The sequence below is a fragment of the Haplochromis burtoni genome, unplaced genomic scaffold, assembly GCF_018398535.1.
Source record: "Haplochromis burtoni strain Fernald_Lab_line unplaced genomic scaffold, NCSU_Asbu1 Contig_247, whole genome shotgun sequence".
Classification (NCBI taxonomy): domain Eukaryota; kingdom Metazoa; phylum Chordata; class Actinopteri; order Cichliformes; family Cichlidae; genus Haplochromis; species Haplochromis burtoni.
Genome location: NW_024582608.1, coordinates 162,988 through 178,206, shown reverse-complemented (window position 1 = coordinate 178,206; position 15,219 = coordinate 162,988). Strand labels below are relative to the sequence as shown.

The 15,219-nt window shown below is 39.0% G+C and overlaps 1 protein-coding gene across 1 annotated transcript in view; it reads left to right on the top strand.

Moving 5' to 3' along the window:
* pdlim4 (PDZ and LIM domain 4) overlaps positions 1-15,219 on the top strand; it is a 45,059-nt gene that overhangs the window by 21,264 nt on the left and 8,576 nt on the right. The window contains exons 4-5 of the mRNA XM_005949228.1: positions 11,144-11,409; positions 13,324-13,481. Coding sequence (XP_005949290.1) covers positions 11,144-11,409; positions 13,324-13,481 — 424 coding nt within the window. The remainder of the gene's footprint in view (positions 1-11,143; positions 11,410-13,323; positions 13,482-15,219) is intronic.

Sequence of the window (15,219 nt, the reverse complement as noted above, 5' to 3'; positions counted from 1 at the left end):
GTGGATTTCCCCAAGCACAAGTCACATGCATTTCTTAAAATTTGAATTCACATGAGGTGGGATGCGGTCAGGTTTCTCGTTGAATTTGTCATGCTGCCAACCAGAGCGATGGCTATAACTGCATCATGACTTTGAAGTACAGTTTCCTGGGTGTGAGACGCAATTCTCCTCAGTGACAGAATCCATGGAAACAGGCACAACAATCAATCTTGAAATTGCATGTGTGCTATCATTCACATGATTATAAATGAGATAATGCATCCCACTGTTCACTGGAATAGTTTTGAAATAGTATCTTGATTGTTCTCCAAATGTATGAGCTGCCAAAAGGACATTCAAGGCATGATGAACTCTAGCAGATGATCTTTTCCAAGTTTTCCATTGCTGGCAGGCTAGCAGGTTTCTGAGCATGGAGGAAACAGGAGGTGTGTGAGTGTGTGCGCACATAAGCTGTGAGTATGGATATTGTGTGACTGAGGCAGACAGACAATGGGAATATTGTGCTTCGGATATGTGAGAGATGTCCATTCGTCAAGTATTGTGTTGTTGTAGTTAGTTGCGATTGATCTGTCTCAGCCCTCGTTGTGGCAGCATATCCGTGCTTAAAAGGGTGGGACAGGCATACAAAGAGCCGAAGTGAAATCTATCTGCCCCCTCATGATGGAGTGTCTCGTTTATTACAAAAAAGTGTTGTTTTTTTGGGTAAGAGCCAGTAGTTACGGATGCAATTTATCAGCTTGGGTTTTGGTTCTATTCTAATTTCTTTATCTAGGATTTTGATAGTTTATTGGAAATAGACTTTCCAAAAGGCTGGTTTGCTTGGTAAATCTAACCTAAAACCGAATTAAATAATTTCTCAGTTACATTTCCTAATGTGTTAAATGTTTTCGGTGAGTGACCGTTCTGGACTGCAGGCGGGCCAATGAAACGCCCAGACTGTTTTACTAATGAGCCACATTGTTGGAATACACCCAGAATTTGGTTTGGCATTCTCTTGCTCAAATAAGCAGTCTTTCCTTGAAGATGTTGCCTGAATGGCAGGGCATGTTGCCCTATGCCATATGTGCTTTCACAAATGTGATCATGCACCTCCATACCATCATGAATGAGGCTTTAGAACTGCACTGATACGCAAATTTTTCTAACATTTTAATTGTTGATTTTAATTTGTCACCAAAGAACAATTTTCCACTTTAATTCCATCCATCTTGAAAGATCTGAGATAAGGCAACTCAGAAGGTTTTATATGTATGGTGTTAGTCAGAACCTCCCTGACATCACGTTGGAGCGCACCCTCCTACTCAAAGTGTCATAGCTTTTAATCCAAACCATTATATTCAACTCAAGCAAGTAGTTTTAATGCCTTAAACTAACCAAATAAAAACTCCATACTGAATCAAAGCACTCCCATGCAGGATACAAAAGTTCAAAAAGAAAACTCCCACATGGAAAAATGATGCTGCAATACTTGATACTGCAAAGGAAAGAAGTCATCCAGCTGAATCAGAGCAAGTCATACTGGCTTCAGAAAAAGTTGGCTGATGTTTGAAAGCACAGCCTAATATGGTAAATGGTAAATGGACTGGTTCTTATATAGCGCTTTTCTACTCATCTGAGCACTCAAAGCGCTTTACACAACTTGTGCATTCACCCATTCACACAGCACATCTTTCTAAGTGCTTCATAGCTAACATTCACACACATTCATACTCCGATGGATGCATCGGAGAGCAATTTGGGGTTAGTATCTTGCCCAAGGATATTTGGCATGTAGACTAGGGGAAGCCAGGAATCGAACCACCAACCTTCCGATCAGTGGATGACCTGCTCTACCACCTGAGGCTTTAAGATGTCTTAGAAAAGCATTAGGTCCATATTGTCCTTGTGTCTACATTCTGTTATTTTGTATATCCGAAAAACTAACCTGAGATTGTGGCTTGTTGTACATTTAAATTCATAGACAGATCAAATTTCATGTTTTCAGCACCACAGGTAGAACTCTATGGCAACCTTTTAACAGTGTGGCTATTAGCTCAGGTCTTGCTATGATTAAAATAAGAAAATACGAAGTTGGAGTGAGAGGAACCAACAGCTACAGGAATTTCTACAAACACAGACATGCATGACAGGAGGGCTTTGCGTGAGGGTAATATGAGAGCGGCAAATCTGTCTTCCTCATGCTTTTTCTCTCTGTTTATCTCTTCTCTCCATCTCTCTTTACATCTTTTCCAGTCCTTCTTTTCTTCCTTACTGAAGTCTAAAAATGTTCTCTGGCATCTCATTTTATGAAGTAAACGCGGACAGCTGGAAACCTCCAAGTGAGGGCCACGTTATTGTCACGCTCAGGTGGAACCTTCTGTGCTTTACAAGAGGAAACATCCACTCCCTAGAGTCACATAAAGAACTCTTTCTTTGTTTCCTTCTTTCTGTATTCTGATTCAGTTTGCCCACGTGACATTGCTGATTGTTCACGAGATACTTTAGAAACTGTGTATATACCACGCTTTCTGTCCTGACAGATCCAGCTTCTGTGACGTGATGCTTGAGCTAGTGTGGACAGCAAGCTGAAAGTCACTGTTTCAGATTGTGTTGCTTAAGGCTTGAAGCAGTGAATCCATCATTCAAAACCTACCTTACAGCATGACACTTAACTTGCAGCATATTGTATGCTGAAGCAGTATGTTTTGGGGTGAGAAATGAAACCAAAGAAGAACACTTAGGCTCACATATTGTAATAAAAAAAAAAAAGAAAGAAAAATCGCCACATACCTCAGTTAACTAATAGTGCTTCTTTTGAAACATTCTAACTTTAACCCAGTTAAGTTCACCAAATCCAGTGATGGCATCCTTCAGGCCTTTTGAAATTGAACATTTTCCTTTTTATTCATGAACTCCTTGACCAACTGGCTTTGTTGGAAATTCCAGTCCCACCAGTGGGAATTTTCTGCTGAGCAGGAAGTGACACATGGAAGGAATGAAGTGTTTCCTTTCACCTTGGGAACACGGGAGATTGTCATAAAAGTCGGTGTGCAAATGATGTATTTTTGGATATGCGCTAAGCAAGCATATGACTTAATACTGTTGTATGATGGGGCTGTTTTGGGAATTTCGGAGGGTTTCTTTTACTAGTTTCAGTGGGACAGGGGAGTGTTTCCAGGGAGTGCTCATGTCTTTGCAAGAGTGTCTACAAACTACCGGATACCATACATAACTTCCTGAAATAGAAATGATTGTGATAAAGAGTGGAGAGAAAGATAAAGCAGTGATGAGGTAACTGTCATAACAGAAGAAATAACACGAGTAACTATGACAACCAGTTTTTACCTAAGCTTTTACTGTACAGTTCTGGGAAGGTTAGTGAACTATAATCAGATATTTGGCACAACTTCCAAATTTCATGCAAAACAAAAGGATTAATATAATAATCTGGATACAAATCAAGCTCCATACATGGAAAAAGTAATAAAAAATACCTTTTTAATTCATCTTCAAGGTGCCAGAAGAATCTCAGTCCTCCATGTCAAGGTAGTCTTAAGTGCTTTACAATATTTCACTTCTCATCCAAGAGGCTTCTTCAATTCTAAAAGCTAACCAAGTGCCAGATATTTTATACCCTATACCCTCACTATCAAAAGCCTAACAGCACTTTAGCCAAGATGTCTTATAGCATCTATTTTTCTTGTCAGAAACCCATAAATCTCTAATTAACATTATTTCCTGCCCCAGATCTTGATAGCCCAGAACCACTTTGATTATTTCTTCTTCATGTACAATATTGAGTACAAAAGTACTCAGGTACAGGGCACCAATTTAGCTCACTGTTTGAGCAGGCACCCATATGCCCTGTGGGTAAAATTGAGCACTTAGGTTTGAGTCCAGCCTCCTGTCTAGTCTTCACTCCTGAACTATTAAATAAAGACAAAAAAACCCCCACTATAAATCTAAAATAAATATTGCCACACATTGCAGCCAGAGGAGGTGCTCGACCATGGAAACCTGTACCATGAAGCTCCTGAAGCATGGTGTTGGTGCTGATGTTAATGCCAGAGGAGATTTTGAACCCTGCAGTTAATGAGTTAGCGGAGAGTTGGCGACTTTTATGCACCATCTGTCTCAGCACTTGGCGACCACGCTCTGTAACTTTATGTGGGCTGCCATTTCGTGGCTGAGTTGCTGTGGTTGCTAAATGCTTCCACTTTTCAATGGTACCATTTACAGCTGATCGTGAAATATCTAGGAGAGAAGAAATTTCACAAACTGGTTGCAATGATGGCATCCGCTTAAAATCAGCGACCTCTTAAGAACGACCCATATTTCACATGTGTTTGTACAGGCAGACTGCGTAGCTGGAGACTTTATTTTGTCCACCTGTGGCAATTGGACTAAAAACACCTGAATTCAGAGTAAACAGTCCATCCAATATCCAATGTATCTTCAGTAGTGCAGGTATTTATTGTCTGGCTCAAGCCCAGCTTTACTTTTAATCAAACTGAACTGAAGACAATTTGATTTGATGGCAAGTAAGATAATTAATGAAGCCAAATTTGATGTAAAAGCAATATAATAACAGATTTACATACAAAAATTCAATCACCTTTTCCAAAAGAAAAAATGCCTCTTGTAAATGGTTATCTAACCGTACGTCTGAATTTTAGCACTTGATTGTCAGTTTTACTGTTGGAATGGTTTAGTGGAGGAGTAATGCAATACCATGGGTTACTGACATTTTGGGTTTTCAAAATTCCATGCCTTAAATTACACAGTGGCAGCTTCAAGTAGGTGGGAATGGCTCGCACTCAATGTTCGTCTAACAGTATTATTTGGCAGGGCAGTATGTAAATGCCATTCATGGCAACTGGCCTATTATTATAGCGATGGCTATTGTGGCTGAGTGCTGTGGCCCTGTGGAAAGAATGAGGCTCCACAATGCGGAAGCTGAGAGGTCTGGATCACACGTCACTCGAGCTTCCAGTCTCAGCCCAGGAGCTGGCTGCTGAAATTGAAGTCTCCAAGTTAACATTAACAGTGGCTGACAGATAGAGACCTTGCATGACTAATTCCTTCTTGGTTTGGATCTGATTTTACTCTTAAAACAAAAGTATATGAATATTTTTTTTTCTAATGAATGGCACAAGGCTACTGTTCTCCAATTAAAAAGCATTAAGAACAATTTGCCTTTTTAAAAACCCAAATATAGTTTAAATGTTAAACTCTTCACATTTGTACTCCGGTAAAACAGATGGTGAGCTACTAGATTGATATATTTTGTTAACACAAAGTAGATTGGCATTTACCGCATAAACATTCTGATTGTGTTTTAACAACATGGAGTTATTACTTGATTTCAGCTATTCTCATGAGTTACCAAAGCATGTTGAATGGGTCAGGTTTTACTTGATCCCCTGTCGGGAAAACTCAGATCAGCAGACCAGTAAAGCATTAAGAGAAAGTCATTTTAGCAGCTCCACAGGCATTTTAGATGTCAGGCCTGTGACCCCACCTATTTGGTTGTTTGTGTTCACTAATCAACCAGTCATCCCCAGAAATGTCAAATCAGCCTCCAGGTTTTCTTAATGGAGCCTTTCCTGCCTTGCTTGGCTGCCATCATATTGAGGGAGTGAAGTCGTTAAGCCCTCTTTGCTTATGGTCCAGAGAGACTGCAGGAGTCTGGGCTCATTCATATTTAGAAAATTGAAACTGTATCAACTTTGTCAGGGAATAGAGCAACGTACCTGTGTGTGTTTATTTTTATTTTTTTAATTTTCTGCTGCTTTTTCAAGGCCTCAAACTGATATCAGAATAAGTACGTAGCTTTTATATTGAGGTCATTTGATGAACTTTGATCTGTAATTAGTTATCCATGAAAAGTACTAAACTCCAAATGCTAAAGATAGCTGCTTCATAACAAATTTAATTTCAACCCAGTGTGCACTGCACAGAAGTTAACGTGGACATGACATTATCTCAATAGTTTAATTTAATAGCACAAAATTGGTAAAAAAAATAAATAAATAAATAAATCACATTTTTGTGATTAGAGCCTTACATTCCACCATCTTTTAAAATCTTTCTCCATGCTCTCCCACTCACCTCCTGCTCCCTGATACCTCCTCTCGGGCTTGCCTTCCTCCCCTCCCAGTGAGGCACCCACAACCAGGACAAGGGAGCCATTAAAGGGCTGGTTTGTGTCTGACTAGTGGTGCAGAGCGCCATGTGAAAAGCTTAATTTTAAATGTCCAGGGGGATTAAACCTTGCAGGAGGGAAGCAGTATGCCTGTGTGTGTGTGTATTATCAGGAATTTGAGCATGTGTGACTGGCCTCGGCCCTCAGTTAAAGACATATGATTTCAATTAAGGCCCACAACCTTTTTCTCTTCCTCGACCCATCCCCCTCTCGTGTGTCTACCACTTTCTAGCTAATATATAGTTGGGACAGGAGGTAAAACCTCTATCATCTCCCATTCAGTTTCTTATTAATCACAGTAACTTTTAATAGCAGTAACAAATAGCAGAACCCAGCAGTGTTCTGCTATCTTTATGCTTTCTTTACTTTTTTTGGCACATATGCTCTTACATGGCCAGCCTTCCTGAAGCATCAGCCATGCTTGGTTACCACTGAAAAACAGGTCAGTAAAATCAGATGGGACACTAAATTTATGAGCATACAGCGATAGATGATATTGGTTCTTACAAATAGTTACTGCTATTTGTTCCTTATCTGCATTCTGTGTTCCTGTGATTTCTCTTCCTCTTAGGCAAGAGGAATGTAGTCAAGCCTTAGGAGAAAGTGTGGCTACTCTCAAGAGAGAAAAATTTCATTCAGTAAATGTATGTTGTTGAGGTCTAAAGATGAAGAAGAAAGTTGCTCATATTAATTTTAAAGTGTTATGACTATATTTGAAAAGTAAGAATGGAGAATGAGCAGAACTGGGGTGATTAGGCATTCAGAAGATTAATGCAGCTATCACTTTAAGGCAAAATCTCCATTAAACCTCTAGTACACCTTTGAAATAGAAGAATAAATCGCTGTAATGGGGAAGTTGGCTTAAATCTGATATTTGTAATAAAAATGAAAATCAAGGCACTATACTTTTAGAGCAACATGAAAGCACTAAAAGGTTCTGAATGTTACCAAACTGGCATTTTTATAAGGCAAGTCCCAGATGTGCAGCCTTATAAATCTACCATCCATCCAAAGGAAATATCTGTGTAACAGACGTGCACAACCAGAGAGGAAAGAGTGTTATGAGGAGAACAAAAAAAGACAAAAGGAATGGCTGGAGTATGTGGTTCAGTTCCCTTTGAAACCAAAGGAAGCAGACCATATCATACAGGGTGTTAGGGTGAAAATGGGTAAATCTGTACTTGCTTCTGACAAGAAAGAAATCTAACTAAACAAGACTTTTTAAGAACTTTGGCATTGGTTTTACTCATTTCTTTTCACCGCGGAAATGTTATGACCCATGTGGGACTGGTTTTAAGTTTCTGATCCCCCTTTTCACTGAGATAGTATTCTCTTGGAAATTATACATCTTAGCTTGATACTGAGCTGGACAAAACCAGCTCATTTTACATCCACACATTTGCATGATGTGAAGAGTTTCGGGCATCTGTTAAGATGTCTCCTGGGCACCTCCCTTTGGAGTTTTTCTGGGCACACCCAACTGGGAGGAGACCCCAGGGTAGAGTCACAACCTGCATGAGAGATTATATATCTCATCTGTCCTATTTATTAATGTTTGGAATGGATTATACACACCTTCTGGCCTATTACTAGGTGTGCTGTGCTTAATTTGAAGATGATTATAGGGGTGGCGATGACTGACAATGGGTCTTTAATGGGCTGATACCATTTGAAGAAGGTGATTCTTTTAATCTCCAGTATTGTTATTTTGTGTCAAAATGCAGTGCACAAAGCACGCACCATGCAACTCGACTGCTGATAATTTCTGATAATTAAAAGATATTTGTTAACTCCATATTCACATTTTTTCCGGACATTAGATCTGTCGACTTTGACTCAGTTGGCTTTATCAGAATTTGCAGTCGTACTTCCCAAAACCTGTTACGTTCTCAGATGTGAAAAAGCAGTTGAGTATTTCTTGTCCTTAGGCCAGAGGTTGTTTTGTGCTGCACAGATTACTTATCTGTGACAAGATTGATATCTGAAGTCAGTTAAAAAAATATATATATATATCATTCTGATAGAAAAGATAACGTTATACATTAACTTGTGGTTACCTGTCCCTCGCATCTCGCTTGTACACATTAGTGTCATAACTGTAATGCCTTTACTGTCATTCTACTGCAGGGGCATGTAACGTAATACACTCTCAGGGATTTTCCTTTACGTGTTTTGTTTGTTTTTTTTAATTTCCTGAATCACCTACATGAATGAGCTTGCTTGTTGAAAGTTATTGTTCTGATTTTTATCTACAGATTTAGCCCCTGAATAAATATGAGAAATGAATAATGAGTGCTAAAAAAGACATGTAGCAACAGTGACTTCTGAAGAACTTCACCTTTGTAGCGCTTGATATGTTCTTAAGGAACAGTAAGTTCTCGAAGGGTTGAAATAAAAAGAAAGCCGGCAGTAAATCATCGTATTGGAAATTAAAAAGAAAACCTGTCAAAGTGGAAGGAAGGAAGGGATTCGAGCAGCCGTGTGATACTGTAAACCATTAAACAATATTTACAGTCATCGAAACCAGTGTTATGACTATATTTTTAGCTGACCTCTCTCTTGCTATACTGTAAATAGAACTGAGTGTAAGTACTGCAAATAGTAATTTTTTTTTTTCCAAGGGAGTCTTCATTTTTGTCAGAAATACAGAACCTTTGGAGAAAGTGTGTTACTGTACCCCCGCATCCCCATTCCTTTTGGATGATGATGGGGCTTTCAGCACTGTACATTTCTGATTGGTTGAGTGTCAACAAGGGTTTATCTATATCATGGTCATTCCTCAGATGACCTCGTAAAAATGGTTTGCTCACCATAAGTTTAGCCTTTTTTGTGTTTTGAAATCCCTTTGCTTTCAGTTGACTGTTTACCAGCAGCCACATTATTTAAGTAATAAAGTATGGTAAAGAGCACAAGTGTAGGACTCTTCTCCATGCTTACTTGCACTGTCGCCTGTCTGTTGACAGTCATCTCTACCTACTGGATTGGACTGGTCTACGGTTAGGGTTTGAGCACTTCAAAAATGATGTGGAGTTTGCCTCCTCTTCGCAGTTTTTTAGACCACTGTGGATAGACAGACAACCAACGATCTGAAGGAACCTTTTAGTTTGAGCTAAGGCGAATGAGGGTAACTTTGATTAAATTCCCATGAAGTCCCCCATCTGTACAAACAGGGCTAAAGATAACGACTGGAATCTGGTTTGGCTATTCCACTCAGTGGTAAGAATCAGGCTTCGGCTTGTCTCGTTTGCTTGAAGAGAGAGCCGCAGAGAACTGGGTGTTTCTGACATCCTGACCAAAGAGGGTTTGGCTCTTGGTTTCTAAGAGTGCTGAATCTCCTGTCTGCTTGTCTCAACTTTACCATGAATGGCTATCTGCTAGCACTTTGCCCAGAGAGTTACTGTGAGAGTTATATTTGTCTTTATTGTCCATGGTTGTTGGGGGAGTCAGATGAGATGTTTTAAATTTCTTGAAAGTCATCAGTCATGACTGCAGGAGGGAATGACGAAGTGTTTTTCCAAGACCAGGATGTGGGGTTGTTGGTGTCGAAGAGGCGCTATGAAGTAGTGATTAAAGTGTGTGTGTGTGTGTGTGTGTGTGTGTGTGTGTGTGTGTGTGTGTGTGTGTGTTTGTCGTGTGTGTGTGTGTGTGGTGTTGTGTGTGTGTGTGGTGTGTGCGTGTGTGTGTGTGTGGTGTGTGTGTGTGTGTGTGTGGGTGGTCCAGGTGAGGGCAGAGAACAGGATGACATCCAGCAGGACCCTTCTGTTGAAATGACAGGTGTCCTGTCTGCAGAGGCGGTGAACCTCCACCACCTGTGGCTAAGGCCCTTTAAACTAGGCCAGACATAGCCACACATACACTTGCACGCACTCAAACTCCTTCTAGTGTCTCACAGTCAACAACAATCTGACTGTCTCCCTTACTGGTGCATTGCTTAACTTGTAAACAAGTCATTTTATTCTTAGCTGAAATGTGTATAGTCTAAATTCATGCGTATGCGTGGGCCTCGTCTTTAGTAATTCAAGCTTGCTATTTAGCTCTCATATTCAAAGCACTAAAACACCATGAGAAGTGGTGACATCATTGCAAATGTTGAAATAAAACCTTATCTGTAAAGTTCACTGTCTGATATGGATGAGCCAAGCTGGCAGTGGGTGTTATCACTGAAGCGTGCTGATAAACACAGTGTCTCACTGTTGTCAGTGTTGTGTTGGTGCAAATTCATGATAAGGGCGTTGACCCAGCCATAAACACACTTACTGCGCATACAGTGGTGTAATTGTAGATTGTAATTGTCTCTGCATCTGCCCTGCATTAGTCCGGCACATTCTTCCAAACACGTTGAACACAGAAATTATATGGCAAGAGTCTAGAAAGTCTGCTGCAGCATGTCAGAAAGATAATAATTTAATCTTCTGCAGTATCTCAGCTCTGTCATCAACCATGAAGGCTTCAGCTCACAGAAGTAGCCAAAAAGCAGTACTTAAAATACACAAGTTAATCTGTTTTGACAGAAACATCTGCATTAAATCTAATGCGAGCTCCTTCTTAATAAGCCTTGGTATTAAACAGGGAACAACACAAATGAAGTGGAAAAAGTTTTTCATTTAAACCTCATTGCTGCAAAGCCTCATTCGCAAACAACTGTTCATTTTCCCTCTGACGACTTGTGGTTTTCTAGTCAGGACACCACCGGGTTTGTTTTCTCTTTCATGTTCTCTTTTTATTCTCATTTCCTGAACCAGAACATAATGTTGTATGAGCTATAATAGCTCATTATCCTTTTTTCCTTCCTTATTACATTAGCAATTCTCCCTTAATGTAGGAAACTTACCAAAGAATCAAAGTTTCTCTGTAACTGCATACATTTTCAACCATAAAATTGTGATGTTTTCCTGTGATGCTGGCATCTGCTCTTCCTGTTTGGTAAACGTGTCTCCTCTTTTCTTTCCTTGGTTTTAGAATTTTCGTCCGATCACTAGCGGATATGCCAGTTACACCCGTAAACCTTCATATACCGCTGAACCCCAGTCACCTCAGGTTCCTCAGCCCGCTAACCTGAATAACGGACACTCCAGACCCAACAACGGACACAGCTATGGGTATGGCAATGGAACCGGGCACTCTCAGTACAACAACCCTGCAGGACTATATGCTCACAATGGAAGCAATGGGGACAGATCACTGCCGAGCAAGATGGGAGGTCTCAGCATCAGTGCCACACACAGGTGAGACAGCAATACCGTGTGCTTTCCAGGACTGTAAATCATAAGCATCCAGCCACACCTTACTTGCACTTTTGACAGGTTAATCTACAGTTACTGTAGCGCTTGTTATTTTCAAATATTTACCCTCCTCTTTAAAAGAACTGCAGAAGCAACACCAGTTTTTATTCTGAATGTTCTAAAATCCAATAAGTATAAGTAAATAAGTATAAAAAAATCTTCAAATATAGTTTAAAGTCTATTATTTTAATGCAACAACATTTTCTTTTACTTATCTTGTGCACTTATCCCAAGTTTCTGGTTACTTCGCTAGCTAGAAATCCAATTTGTTGTTGTGTTTACCTTAAAAAAAAAAAAAAAAAAAAAAGAAATCAATGAACCACGTGTATGTAATAGCTGTTTATATCAGATTTCAAAATATCCCCCTCATGAGTTTTCATGGACCTTTTTACACAGATTATATCTGTGGGAAAATCACACAAGGAAATAGCTTTACCTTTCCCTCCACTGCTTCTAAAAACAATCATCCTATCTATTATTAAAGCCTCACCAGTTTCCTTGCAGGTCCCTGTGCAGACACTTAACACAGAGACACAGAAACAAACACACTCTGGATGTCTTTTGATACAGCTGCACAGATAGCCTTGTGGACTGTAAAAGGCATTTGCTGTCTTGTATCCCCTCAAGTGGGCAATAAATGTGCATGTTCAGTCTCCCAGTGAAGATGCTTTTGAGCACTCCTAGACACAGCCCCCACATACGCACACAAAGTTGCACTCAAGTGTTTTAACACTATCTTTGTTGCCTGCTGTCAGTCAGTTTCTCTTACACACATATTACACAATTCTGTCTGCTCTCGCTTTCTCTCAATCACTCTCACTTTCATGACAGCTCAGGCTTTTCCTCTCAGACACGCAGTCAGACTCCTGAAAGGGCATCTGGAGACAGACTTGTATTTAAGTGTGTCTGGACTTGCACACATCTGTCAGCAGTCCTAGTCATCTTCCAGAAGTTAGAATGTTTAAACTTTTCCAAATGAAGGGAAGCACTGGGAATAATTTGATAGATGACATAAGGAATAGAAGTATGATACAAAGCTGTTTTGATTAAGACTTCATGCGTTGAGACAGAAATACAAAAAAATGATGCACCGATGCGCTCTATATATGCAGTTTTAATTAGAAAAGAAAAATACTGTAGTTCTTCCTTACTCTTTCTCCTTACCTCATATGGCTGCAGCCATCTGAAACTTTTATTCCTCCCTTGGTCCCAAAACACATTTTGACATTACAAAAATATGAAGTGGCTATATTTGACATCTGCTTAAAAACAAAAATAGTATTCCCAGGATTCACAACTTTGTCCTTTAGGGAATACTTATTGTTTTTGTTTTTTTTTTTGTTTTTTTGTTTTATCCTCTTATTTAGAAGATGGAATCTCCATATCTGTAAATTTAAGCCAAAGCAGTAGTGGCCTGGGGAAAATCAAGAAAAATGCTACTTCTCACTTCATTTGTCACCTCAATAAACAGCAATCTGTTATTTCAGCTCGTTTTTTTTATTGTACATTCTCTTCTGATGTTGCATTCCGAAAAAAAAAAAATTATTAGGGTATAATTTCATTATTGGATAACTTATAAATAAATTATAAGTGTGTAGTATCCTTGTTTTTTTTTCATCCGATTCCTTACCTCACTCATTATGTTTGGTTTCAAAGAGAAATCATGCTAATGCGCCATGCAGAGGGCTTCAAAACAAAAGCCAACAAAACAGTAGGTGACGTCATGGTGGCGATGTCCTATTTTTATGTATAGTCTACAGTCTTGATGGATCACTAAAATAAATTTATGTTTCATGTCTTGTCACGGTTGAATTTAAAATGGGTTATACTGAATATCGGTTTCACTGAATCTTTCAGCCCAGAGCCTCCCATACAGTCTCCCGTGAGCCGTAACGGATTTGACACGGAGTCAGACGTCTACAAGATGCTGCAGGACTATGAGGAACCTGTCTCAGAACCCAAACAGTCTGGCTCCTTCAAATACCTCCAGGGAATCCTGGAGGCTGAGGATGGAGGTATGGATTCATGTGTTTGCATATTTGTGTGTCTGCTTATCATGTGTGCAAAAATTAGGCAGAAAAAAGCATGTGAGAGTTCACTCACTGAACCTTTTAAACTTTATTTGGAGAGATCACCCATTGCTGCTAAAGATTCTTGTTGACATTATTGCACCAATTAACTTTATTGTGAAAGTAAAGTCATTTTATCTTGCTGATTAACCATTTTGCCCACTAAATTTCCAAAAATAGCCCAAGTAATTCAGTTAGACTTGTTGTTCAACACTTCAAAGCAAAAAAAACTATACATATATATTGCTTTTAAAAGCTTGAAAAAGAGTAGATAATTTTATGTTAGAGAAGAAATTAAGCTTTAAAACTGCCAGTTTTAAATTTGTTTTAAGTTATAAGTTTGTGTATATTTTCTCTATTTATGACAAGCTGTCATAAAGAAACCAAACAAACAACACTATATTTATACTTTACCACAATGATAATATCAGCTGTCAGAATAATTGTCGGTGCCACATACCAAACAGGTATAATGCACAAAGTATCTGCACATCTGCACAAGTATAAATGTAAACGGTGGAAATTTCTGAGTAACTATTTCCTCTAATGCAGATGAGTCTTGTGATTCCAGTTAAAGGGACTTCTTGCACAGGCATTCGTTCACTGACTGTTATGAACTCCTCTGTCTAAGTAGCATAGTTTTCCTTTTATAGAAATACACAGACAGCAAGGTTAGGGGACAGATAGGAAGACATGGGGAGGAAAGCGAGATAGAAAGTAAAAAAACCAAAACAAACCCAAGACAAAGGAAGCAGGAGAAAGATTAAGTGTTTTAAATAGCTTGCATGCAGATTGACAGGGGGAGTTTTTGTAGGGCAATTTACTGCAAAAACAACTTTACAAAGGACAATAAAGTGAGAAATATGGTTTTCCCGTCTGCCTTCTGACCGCCTGGAATTCCAGCTTTTAAGAAGGGAGTCATATGATGCTGACAGCAGCAGGGAAAAGCTAATCCCTGGAACTAAAACCTTCTCTTCACGTTCCATGTTTACTGTTAACGCAGCACAAGCCCGTTGGTATGTTCAAACACAAATAGCATGGGCCTCAGAGAAAATGATCTGTCACCAGTGACTAAGGATTTTCTAAACCTCAGATATTAACATTGACACATCTTTTAAAAAAAGTCCTTTAACCCTAATTACATTTGGGGGGAAAAAAAAAAAAAAGCAAAAAAACACTATATAAACTTCTCCACTGCTATAAAAAGGCTCTAATGAGTAAGTACATAATCTTTGTAATGCTAATTCTTACTCAAATATCCGTCCCCCATCCAAAGAGGGTATACAAACTGACAATACATATACTACATACTGACTATACTTACTATTACATCAGCTTTTGATATACGCCAGTTATCCAAGATTTGGGAAATTTATTTGTTATCATAGTTAATGTAGTAGTGGTGGTAGTGGTAGTGGTAGTAGTGGTAGTAGTAGTGTTAGTAGTAGTAGTAGTGTTAGTAGTAGTAGTAGTAGTAGTAGTGTTATAGTAAATATATACGTACATAAATATATAATTGTATTTTTTCAGGATCTACAAATCAAAACAGAAATTAAAATGGCAATGAAACATTAAAATAAAAGAACAAACAATTCTCTGCTAATCAGATGTGCTGGGTTGTAGAGAGTTATTGCTTGAGGTAAGTATGGAGTATTATTTAATTGTAATGTTAATATTTTTATTC